Here is an 11,615-nt window from a genome sequence, read left to right on the forward strand (position 1 = left end):
CATTTGGTACTCGTAGAACCCATGGACCCACACAACGAACGCTCCTACCAAAACGACGACGCCCCTCATACAGGGTGTATAATACAATCCTCCAATTCTCATGTCTATCTCTATAAGAGTATTCTGCATTGGCCGTCAAGCAATCTCCGAGCTCGCAAACCCGTATGCAAGCTGAACGTGCATTACGATTCAAAGCCACACTGATATGAAAGTATCCTTGGAGTCCTCCGCAAAACTCATGCACTTCCATTAAAATGTTATTACGATAATAGTGATTCCTGCAAGCCAACTGGTTAATTACAATAAGTTCAATAACCGAAAAATATATAAAAAAGCATTGTGCTTCATTGATGTTCCTTACCTAACAACTTCAAAGCTTTCAATAATGTGTACTACATCATGCGTACTAAGTGGGCCTCTCCAACCAGGTGGATCTAAATGAGGAAATTGTTAGCTTGAACACCAAGGTAAAAAATTTACAAAGGATATACTTAGATCCTATCATAGATAAGAAATGGCGGACGATGAAGCATCCAGCTAAATGTAGATACTATCCAATGCCTTCTTTGGCGTGGCATCTATAAATACAATATTTCAATCCCATTCAAGCGAAGTGTATAGAGAATTGAATCAACATAGCAACTATAATATGTGATCCATATGTTGGTGCAAACCAAAAGAGTACACTATTAATACCATTGAAACTCGTAAATTTGTAACAAAATCTTAGTTCTAAATCACTCTAGACATGCATAAAGAGCCGCACAAATCTACTCGCTTATGTGTACATAAGCCACAAAATTTCAACATTTTCCACATAATGAGATGAAAAAACATGAAAAATATTGCACATATGCAACAACTTAAAACAGAGGCAACACTTAGTTTTGAGATTTTGATGCCTTTTTTGAAAAGAAATAACTCCAAATGAAATACCAATAATCCTTCAAACACCGAAAGATTTTATTTATGATTTACATTGTCCACTCCATGCAAAATGTCAAAACTCTTATGAAACAAACGAAATAGTTAGTGGCAAAGGATGCTTTGGTGGAGTAATATATAATAATTATAATAATAACATCCAAATTTCCTACACTATCATACATCGATGACCCTTTTGTAAAAACAATCCCACAAACTCTATCGTCTTGTTTGAACCTTCCACAGTTAGGATACATTATACATACTTTGTGGATATACATCACAACAGGGTCTCAATGGTCCTAATTGAAACCTTGAAGCTCACATAGCTAAGCATAGTTGTAATGATGGAAGCCTCTTGTCTAACAACATGCTACCTTATGTCCCCAAGCCACAAAGATAGTACCTCATATTGTTTTGACAAAAATATCATCTCAACCAAGGACTCAAAACTTAATTTAAGTATACTCTATGGCTTCATGCCATGTAGATCAAGCAACACAAGTATAAAACCAAACAAAACAACATGTTCACTAATCTATCCTACTAACGTAGTTCAAAGCAAAGTATGCTTTAGTACATCAAGACAGTGAATCAAATTAACACACAAATGTACGTGCTTCAATTATTTCTAGTAGCCAAGGTTGAACGTTGCTATATGGCACGGCCATCAAAAGATCGAGCCATCTTTGTCATCAATGCATTCAATCGATTCAGGTGGACCTTGAGCAAGGTTACCTCTCCTTCAAGAGCAAGGACTTGGTCCTTCAATGCATCAATTTGGATCTGGATTTCCATATTGGGCATGTGTGAGCTTTGCATTGATTCAAATTGTTGCTCCATGCACACCAACAAGTTGAATTGGTTCTCCTCAACCTGGGCGATTCCTCCATTGAAACGTTGTGCACATAAACACACCTCATTGCGAAGGTCTACAATTTGTTGGCCATTCGCTTGCTGAGTCACGTCCAAAACTACTTCCAAGTGTCGTTCAAAGTCCAACTGCCTAGACTCACTACGGGTAAAGAAGTCCCTTAATGCAGCCATGAGTTCGTGATTCCCATCATTTGCCATAAGATTAACAGAAGAGGATCCCACACATCGAGCACTTCTCTTTGTCGCTCGAACATTGGCAAACCTTGGAGGAGTAGACTCAATACCATCAGACTCGGTCTCAATGATGGCATTGTTATTAGTGTTTTCCATAGTTGTACCATTAAAAAGTACATCAGAATGCATATAAAGTTGAATTATGTGTCAACTACCACAAAGGAAGCAATCCCTTGCACAATATTACGAACATAACATCTTATCATACAAAATGAACATAATCTACACAAAGCAAAAGAGGTGAAAGTTCAAGAAAAGACACAAAGAGAATTTAGAGTTTTCTTCATGCAATATGCATGATTTTCTCTCTTCCTTATTGCACACCTCTCTCTCTCACACACACACACACATACACACTCTCAACATAGCAACCTATATATCCTCTCACAAATGTGAGGATCAATGCATAGAATTGTTATGCTTAAACAAAGATCTCTAAGATATGAACCTAATATATTGGATCCCTCAGACTCAAATAGCAAGTGGAAAACTCTACTGCATAGAATTACAAAGTCATAATAAACACCAAGACACTTAGAAATTTATCCATATCTTCAAAGAAAATTGCCTAAAATGGATCACAAACATGGCAAAGTTGTTGATATGTTTGTCATAGAAACAAACACAATCAAGGACACTATTGTGCCACAAATGATCTAAGAGGCAACATTAACGTAGCTTGCTTCATCATGCAATTGGAAATCAGCTTGGAGTTTCTCCATTCCTAAATTAAGGACCGTTTTTCCATCCCAAGGTTGATTATCTCCTGGATTAACAAACAAAAGTAGTAAAAAGGGAGACTTTTTTTTGGAATAATACAATCGAAGCTCCAAACACAACAATTTACATGTACCAGTTATTGTAGCTATGTATGGTATTGCCAAACATGCAAGTTGTTTAGGCAAGTAGATTTGGTAGATCAACTAAGCAAACCTAGAACTTTGGAGGTACTCCCAATCATTGGGAATAGAGTATCCTTCATATCTAGCAAACCATTGAGCATCATCTTCATCTTGGGAAGACACACACTCCTTCCTTACTGAGTAGACACCGTACTCAACGTCGGAGGAGTATGCCAAAATACGCAATGTAAAAATATCGATAGATGGCAACTTCCTAAGGTTCGTAACACATAAGGAAACAAAAAAACCATGAGTCTTACTTTATGCAAAGGGAATTCCTAATTTCAAGCACACACACCTGGTCTTGTAGTGCTTGCGGATGGTCCTAACAATGTTTTTGTGCGGCAAAGGTGCACACCAAAAATGTGTCTCTGCTTAAAATAATGGGAAAAAAATCAAGGTCCCAAAGATAACACAATAAGTCTCCACATAATGTCTTAATGGTGGACAAAAACATACCAGGATGTGGATGATCTTCCACATTTAATAGAAAGGACACCTCGGAGATGTAAGAAAATTGATCCATGATCTTTATACCCAAATGGAAACCAAAGAATAGACAATGTTATGGAGAGAGGTAGAAAATTAATTCATGAAATATTCTATGATTTGAAACATATACAAAGAAGAAGACAATGATGAGAAGGATTGGAGCCTTCATATGGCATTGATTAATATCTCATGGTATTGTTACTACAATTGTTTTGTAAATCACATCAACGTCATGTAGGAGAATTTTCACTCCAACAATTGAACGTGCACGTGATAATGCAACATACAATTGTCCATGAGTGAAGATCGGTGTCACCAGGTATAGGCCCAACATGGTAATGCTTTGGCCCTGTGACTTATTTATCATCATATAGAAAGAAAGATTGGAACCTTCATATAGCATTTTTTAATATCTCATGGTACACAATGTTTGTTGTTAGTGCAGTTGTTTTGTTTACATCAATGTCACGTAGGAGAATCTTCACTCCAGAGGCTGAACATGCACGTGACAATGCAACATACAATTCCATGAGTAAAGACCGGTGTCACCAGGTATAGGCCCAACATGGCAATGCTTTGGCCCTGTGACTTATTTATCGTCATACGAAAAGCCAATCTAATTGGAAATTGTCTCCGTCTAAGAACAAATGGCAACTTTGTACCAGAATGCACAAAACATATTCGAGGGATGAAAACCCGAGTGCCAACCCGTGTACTTGTAATAACTTCTGCCTCCAAAACTCTTGCATGAAATGCCTTGCACACCAAGCGTGTCCCATTACATAGACCTCGATTTGGATCAATGTTCCGTAGTAGAATTATTGGGGCATTCATCTTCAACTCCAAGCAATGTGTTGGAAATCCACCACCCAAGGTGAGACTATTTAAAAACTCCACAGAGTATAAGAAAGGATCTTGCATCGAGTTTTCCACCACAGAGTCAGCACTAAAGTATGGCACAACATCATCTTTCATTGTGTACAGGGCCTTAGCATTGAGAATATCAACTTCAGAGTTTTTTAGAGCAAGGATGGCCCGCTCTTTGAAGTATTTTGCATGGACCACATCTTTATCAATTTCTGAATAGATGCAACCTATCAAATCATCCCATGAAGATGAAGAAAGCACCATGTGACGGGGGATTTCTATAATCTGTTCATCAACGATTGTCAAAGTCCCATTTCCTACATCCATAAGCCATTCTCTGTAGGTAGAATTTGCAACATCACCACCTCCCACATGCATGTTATGTGCCAATTTAAGGATCTTCACATGATTCCATAAGTGTGATCGACAAAGTGTAGCATCAACAATGTCAGCACGCACCCCCTGGAACACCACTGGTAAGATCTGTCTAAAATCTCCCCCAAGAAGCAACACTTTTCCACCAAATGGATTTCTTGAGCACATGATATCTTGCAAAGACTTGTCCAAAGCTTCGAAAGTATATCGATGCATCATAGGAGCCTCATCCCACACAATCAACTTGCACATTCTAAGAAATTCAGCAAGTGACCCTGAACAGGGATATTGCATGTGCTGCAACTATCAAGGTCCAAGGGTATCTTGAATCTAGAATGTGTAGTGCGTCCATTTCGCAATAGCAATGTTGAAATACCATAAGATGTTGTGGCCAATGCAACTTCTCCTTCTCCACGCACGCGTGACAAAAAACAATTATACAAATAAGTTTTCCCAGTCCTTACAGGGCCATCTAGGAAAAATAGCCCCGCCGTCAATAGTCAATCCATGCAAGACTGCCTCAAAAGCAATTCTTTGGTCTTCATTTAGAGTCTACTCCATTTCACCTGACACGGATAGTTCTTGTACCCTGTCAAGGCATTGCTCTTGGAAAAGCAAGTTATTTTCATCATGTGTCACAAAGCGCTCATCAGGCATTGGAATTCCAGGAAATTCAGCTAGACTTCGTCCAAAAGTACCAAGAATGCTATGCAAATCTCTCAACGCATACCCTTCAGCAACTTGTGTACAATCATCTAACGACTCATATCTCATCTCCAACATGTGTTGGTAGTCCTCAGACAAAAAACATTGAAATCTTTCCCACAAGAGATGAGGGGAGGAGGGTTCACAAAACAGTAGAATGGTCACAAACAAATGTCTCAATTGCAAGCCTGTATGTGTATTGCAAGCTTCCTCCATGCATCTGAACCATTCCCAATCATCTTCCAAGATACCCCTTGCAATGCATGCTGCCTTGAATGTTGGAAACAATACACCATTTGTGAAGCGTAGATCCTTAAATGATTTACATCCTTTACAAATAGTTAAAAGCAAACGAATATAATATCGTTCACCTCCAGAGGGCTGCACAAAATACATCCGCCCAATAGTGTCCCCATGGCGTCTCTTTGTCCATTTTTTGAAACCCGAATTCCACACCCACTTTTGAGGAAAATCAATGTACAAACTATCATTTGCATCAGGATTCTCCAAGTTGCATGTAAACCACTCTGTCAAAGTGGTCTTCTCTGCATTGTCCCTTTGCAAGACATCATTAAGTCTATCATTATCTTGAAAAGTCACCATTTGACCAATCGGAACATGCACACTCAATCTCTGAACAACTGGTGAGTCATTGTGCAAAGGATATTCAAAAATTCTCCAGCAAGCCTCAGATGCAGATACATAGCCGCCATCTTTGTACATGTCTATCTCATCAATGTTCTCCCTTTGTGCATCACGTACCGATGTATGGAATCTTACAGTTGCCCTATCATGCCCCTTGTAGATGTACTTATAGACATACTTGACAACTGAAATTGTAGAGCATACCTCAACATTGATATGCGCATTAAATAATGTTGACAAAATAGGATTATATTTCACAACCCATCGGTTATCAATAGTAGAACCCCTAACCTTGGCAATGAAGCCATTGTTTCGTCGCACATAAATGGGGTAGCCATTATTACCCATGCTTGTTTGCTCACAAAATGAACGTGGATATTTTCTAATACACCGGCCATCAACCATGCAAGGAGATGAACTATTGAACTCACCACATGGTCCATGTATGTTACAACTAACAATGATATCATGGAGCACTGAAAATCGATTTTTATCTGGCAACTTTGCACAAACCATCTTGTCATAGTCAAATGTTGATTGAGGCTTACATCGAGGATCTAAAATCAATAATGTATGAGAATGTGGCAAGCCTCTCTTTTGGAACTCCACGATAGACATGTAAGCCACCACTTTCCCAAAGATATCTTTCTTTAAAATATACTTCATCATGCTCGAGTGTTTCAATTAGAAACCCTGGTGGTTATGTCTGGTCGATCAGAGGAAACCTGTCCTGGAAGTAGTGCCTCATTTATTTCTGGCCATTTAGGGTTACATGTGAATGTGATAAACAGGTCTGGCTTTCCCTTTGCATGCACAATTGCCATTGCATCTTGATACAATTGGTACATGTGCTGAGGGCCGCCTATAAAAGATGAGGGTAAGACAATTCTTCAACCTGCAGATCGTCCAAGTATAGCATCACTCCCAGACAAATGCACCATGTCATTCTACCCTCAACGGATTTTGATTTGTACGGACCCATGCAAGACGACATTCCTCAATGGCACAGTATGCATTAACCATAAAGTGTTGAAGTAAACGACCCCCACGAAGCAAGAATGACTCCGTATCAGTACGAACCTGTAGTCGATATGCATAGTACTCTCTTTGAATGACACATTGTCGACCAGCCAAGGCATCCAAAGGTCCATGCACATGAGCATAAGGAAGCTTGATATACCATCCATCTTCTCCCCGTGGAAAGAGAAGAACATACAATAGTGGCATGTACGACCTGTGTAGATTTGAAGTCCTTTGCAGCCTTCCATTTTGACAATGTATCACAATGTCTCGATGGACAGTTGTTTGTACATCCCCTTGACCTGGCATAATTGCAGCAACCTCATTGCCAACAGGTATCAAGTACTGCCTGGAAGTATTTCTATTCTCACAAATTGTCATTTTGATCTCCACACCAGGACTGTCACGTAACATTCTACCACATTGTAGAAGGCATTCGCATATGGATAACATGATTGCATCATCATTGATAATGCTTCAAGATGGACAAATTCAAACCATCCAAGGCACTCATACGATTCCGAACCTCATGCTCAGAATCATATACATATATATGTGCAAATTTTGGCACCCTTGCTTCGTGTGGTAGCAAAGAACCAATTCGATGGTACACACCATCATGTACACGAAAGCAATATGCACCAGACCTACCCATCAATGTCTCATCAATGGTAGCTCCAAGAGATGCAAATGCCATCACACTATTGTAACTCCTGATGTTTCTTGTGAAGGACCTACTCATAGCATCACTGTTATTGAGTAGCCTCTCCAATATATCTGGTGGTCTTGCAAGAGGAAAGAGGGATACTTTTCCACCCTTGCAACAATATTTTCCCATTGATGGTGTATCTTCCTTCTTCATTTCACATGGCCAAAGACGTGCACCACAAAACTCACAGAAGGAGGACATGGTTCCTGTATGATCTGTAGGCAATGAGACATATATCAATGGTAGCATGGAAGGGTGAACACCTCATATACAGGGATAATCATGTAGAATGCAAGCAATTTCTTCAAGTGATGTGTCATGAACATGCGGGACCTGTTCCTCATTTTGAGCGTCTATGAGAGGCCAAAAGTGTCCATCATGTTGATGGCGCTGCTCTCTTATATTGGAGGTACGTTGCCTTGCCCGTTGTCGATGATATCTTCTTGTCGCATCCAAACATAAAAGAGTGTGTTGTCTTCGTCCTTGTCCTTGCATGACTGTTTGCAGAGGGACTTGTGGAATTGTAGCATCACCATGGATAGGACCCTCCACAAATGTGGAGGGACTCCTACCACGACCATGGTCATTTGTTAAGCATGGCAAGGCATTACTTGTCAAGTATACCGTACGTTGTATAGCGAGTTGGCGTTGATAATTTTGTGCAACCTTTTGGCGTTCACGCACATGAGAGGAATGACTTGGAGATTCACAAAGACAAAGGAATGTGTCCCTTGTCCTCATAAATTCTTCTGTCAAGCAACAAAGAAAACACTGAGCTCATAATGAGTGCATAAGTTTTAGCAGTGCAACATATATAATCAATTTAGACATCATGGCAATGTGATAGAACGTAGGTGTAGTAGTCCAAATGGCCCCGAAGGCTATGGTGCAAAGGTGTAGAGAGGTAGGTCGTGGTCAAATATAGTGGAGGTTTGCCCTAATTTATTGTGCCCTATGTCATTAGTGCTTTGAGAAAAAGCATTGTCACCGTGAAAGATTTGTTTAGTGTATTCTTACCTAACAAATTTTAATATGGGAAATTACCAAAATACCTCTCTAATTTGTCGAAATTCCCACTTATGAATTTTGAGATACACCTCTAAAATTTTACCTCAAGGCGATAGCACCCACGAAAGGTGATAGCACCCATGAAACTCAAAGCACCCGTGTTTTGGATGAAAGTATCTTAACTTTAGTTCAATCCCACCTATGAATCTTGAGTTTTATCTCTAAATTTCACCCCAAGGTGATATAATGCATGAAACTTAAAGGAATTTAATGTAAAATAATCTCCAAATATAGCGAAGGGTTGCCTTGATTGATCGTGTCCTTCGTCATCAGTGCTTTGAGAAAAAGCATTGTTGCTCTAAAAGATCGATTTAGTGTAATCCCACCTAACAAATTTTAATATTTACCTTGAGATTTTAATTTTCACCTTGAGAACACCATAAGGTGATAGAATGCATGAAACTCTCTAATGTAAAAATCTCCAAATATAGCAAAGGGTTGCCCTATCTCATTGTGTCCTTCGTCATCAGTGCTTTGGGAAAAACATTGTCACCCTAAAAGATCGGTTTAGTGTTGCTTAACAAATTTTAATATGGAAAAATTACCAAAAGATCCCTCTAATTTGTGGAAATTCTTGAAATACCCCTCAAATTTCAAAAATACCCTTGTATCCATTTTGGTAATTTTCTTCAAGATTTCCTAGTCTTAATTCCTTTCTGACAATTGAGATCCGTTTTTGAGTGCTTAGTATGTAATTTGGCACAAATTAGCTCGCATAAGAAGGGTTTTATGTCTAAAAATAACGAATCTCCAAAGCGTACACAACCAACTCAAATTCTAGTTTTAGCATCTTGTATGATAGACAATCAATCTTCTTATAAAAAGCTACAAAAAAACAATTGTTGGAGAAATTTACTCTCTCAACCGGGGGTATTTTGGTTGGAAAATTTGAAGGACATTTTGAGAATTTATGACAAAATATTGGGGATATTTTGGAAATTTTCTTCAAGATTTCCTAGTGTTAATTCCTTTTTGACAACTGAGATCCGTTTTTGAGTGCTTAACATGTAATTTGGCACAAATTACCTCGCAGAAGAAGGCAATTATGACTCAAATTCTAGTTTTAGCATCTTGCATGATAGACAATTAGTCTTCCTATGAAAAAAGCTACAAATTTTCTAATTTTTGGAGAAATTCACTCTCACAATTGGGGGTATTTTGAAAATTTTGGAAATTTGAGGGGCATTTTGGGAATATCCACATATTAGAGGGGTGTTTTGGGGATATTTTGGAAATTTTCTTCAAGATTTCCTAGTCTTAATTCCTTTTTGACAACTGAGATCCGTTTTTGAGTGCTTAGCATGTAATTTGGCACAAATTACCTTGCAAAAGAAGGCAATTATGACTCAAATTCTAGTTTTAGCATCTTGTATGCTAGACAATTATTCTTCCTATGAAAAGCTACAAATTTTCTAATTTTTGGAGAAATTCACTCTCACAACCGGGGGTATTTTGGGAATTTTGGAAATTTGAGGGGCATTTTACATATTAGAGGGGTGTTTTGGGGATATTTTGGAAATTTTCTTCAAGATTTCCTAGTCTTAATTCCTTTTTGACAACTGAGATCCGTTTTTGAGTGCTTAGCATGTAATTTGGCACAAATTACCTCGCAGAAGAAGGCAATTATGACTCAAATTCTAGTTTTAGCATCTTGTATGATAGACAATTATTCTTCCTATGAAAAGCTACAAATTTTCTAATTTTTGGAGAATTCACTCTCACAACCATGGGTATTTTGGGAATTTTGGAAATTTGAGGGCATTTTGGGAATATCCACATATTAGAGGGGTGTTTTGGTAATTTTCCCTTTTCATGTTGACCTTAAGAACACCATAAGGTGCACACACGAAACGCAAAGGAAAATGCAATGGCAAAAGGACCGGTTTAGAGCAATCGCAAACATGAAACACAAATATAAATGCATCAAGAAAACCTTAAAATCTAACTTGAGGGTTCGTCACCCTAAATCCACTCACTCCTACCACCATCGCTTGCCGCTTGCCTTCGCTAGTTGCTTGCCAATTGCCTTTGTCTTCGCCGCTCGTGAAGTCCCTCCCCACCTCTCTCTCTCTCTGTCTCTCTCTCTCTCAAGCACTCGACTTGCATCCTAGTCTTAATTCCTTTTTGACAATTGAGATCCGTTTTGGAGTGCTTAGCATGTAATTTTGGGAGAAATTCACTCTCATAACCAGGGGTATTTTGGGAGTTTTGGAAATTTGAGGGGCATTTTGGAAATTTTCACAAATTAGAGGGGTGTTTGAACCTTAAGAACACCATAATTAAGAAATGAAAAGGCACAAATTACCTCGCAGAAGAAGGCAATGATGACTTTTCATTTTGACCTTAAGAATTGAAAAGGGACAAACTACCTAGCAGAAGGCAATTAGTCTTCCTATGAAAACCTATTTTTCTGGATAAATTTGGGAATTTTGAAAATTTCCACAAATCAGAGGAGTGTTTTGGTAATTTGCCCTTTTCAATGGCAAGCAAACGCAAACAGAAACGCGAACGTAATTAATGCATCGGGAAAACCTTAAAGTTTAAGTTGAGGGTCGTCGTTTGTCCCGCCTCCCACGCTTGCCGCTTGCCTTCGTTAATCGCTCGTTGATTGCCCTCACCTCGTCTTTGCGGCTCGTCTTCGTCGCTTGCCTTCACTGCTTGTGATGTTCGCGTCTTGCCCACTTGCCGACTGGAATGGCAAGGAGTCCCTCCCCACCTCTCTCTCTCTCTCTCTCTCTCTCTCTCTCTCTCTCTCTCTCTCTCTCTCTCTCTCTCTCTAGCAAGCACTCGAAGTCTCG

The 11,615-nt window shown here is 39.1% G+C and overlaps 3 protein-coding genes across 3 annotated transcripts; all 3 read right to left on the reverse strand.

Moving 5' to 3' along the window:
* Window positions 1-3,893: 3,893 nt before the first annotated feature.
* On the reverse strand, window positions 3,894-4,922 carry LOC147430505 (uncharacterized). Its single transcript, XM_086493551.1, has one exon. The coding sequence runs from the start codon at window positions 4,920-4,922 to the stop codon at window positions 3,894-3,896; it is 1,029 nt and encodes a 342-aa protein (XP_086349677.1).
* A 300-nt stretch (window positions 4,923-5,222) lies between these two features.
* Window positions 5,223-6,689, reverse strand: LOC147430506 (uncharacterized). Its single transcript, XM_086493552.1, has one exon. The coding sequence runs from the start codon at window positions 6,687-6,689 to the stop codon at window positions 5,223-5,225; it is 1,467 nt and encodes a 488-aa protein (XP_086349678.1).
* Window positions 6,690-6,962: 273 nt separating this feature from the next.
* LOC147430507 (uncharacterized) lies at window positions 6,963-7,454 on the reverse strand. The gene has a single exon (XM_086493553.1). It carries the CDS (start codon window positions 7,452-7,454, stop codon window positions 6,963-6,965), a length of 492 nt encoding a protein of 163 aa, XP_086349679.1.
* Between the last annotated feature and the right edge of the window lie 4,161 nt (window positions 7,455-11,615).

Source organism: Adiantum capillus-veneris, chromosome 21 (genome assembly GCF_014529385.1).
Source record: "Adiantum capillus-veneris isolate H3 chromosome 21, ASM1452938v2, whole genome shotgun sequence".
Lineage (NCBI taxonomy): Eukaryota > Viridiplantae > Streptophyta > Polypodiopsida > Polypodiales > Pteridaceae > Adiantum > Adiantum capillus-veneris.

Bases quoted from the DNA above. Each gene is read 5' to 3' on its own strand.
- LOC147430506 (XM_086493552.1), bottom strand. From the start codon at position 6,689: ATGATGAAGTATATTTTAAAGAAAGATATCTTTGGGAAAGTGGTGGCT.
- LOC147430505 (XM_086493551.1), bottom strand. From the start codon at position 4,922: ATGTGCAAGTTGATTGTGTGGGATGAGGCTCCTATGATGCATCGATAT.
- LOC147430507 (XM_086493553.1), bottom strand. From the start codon at position 7,454: ATGTTACGTGACAGTCCTGGTGTGGAGATCAAAATGACAATTTGTGAG.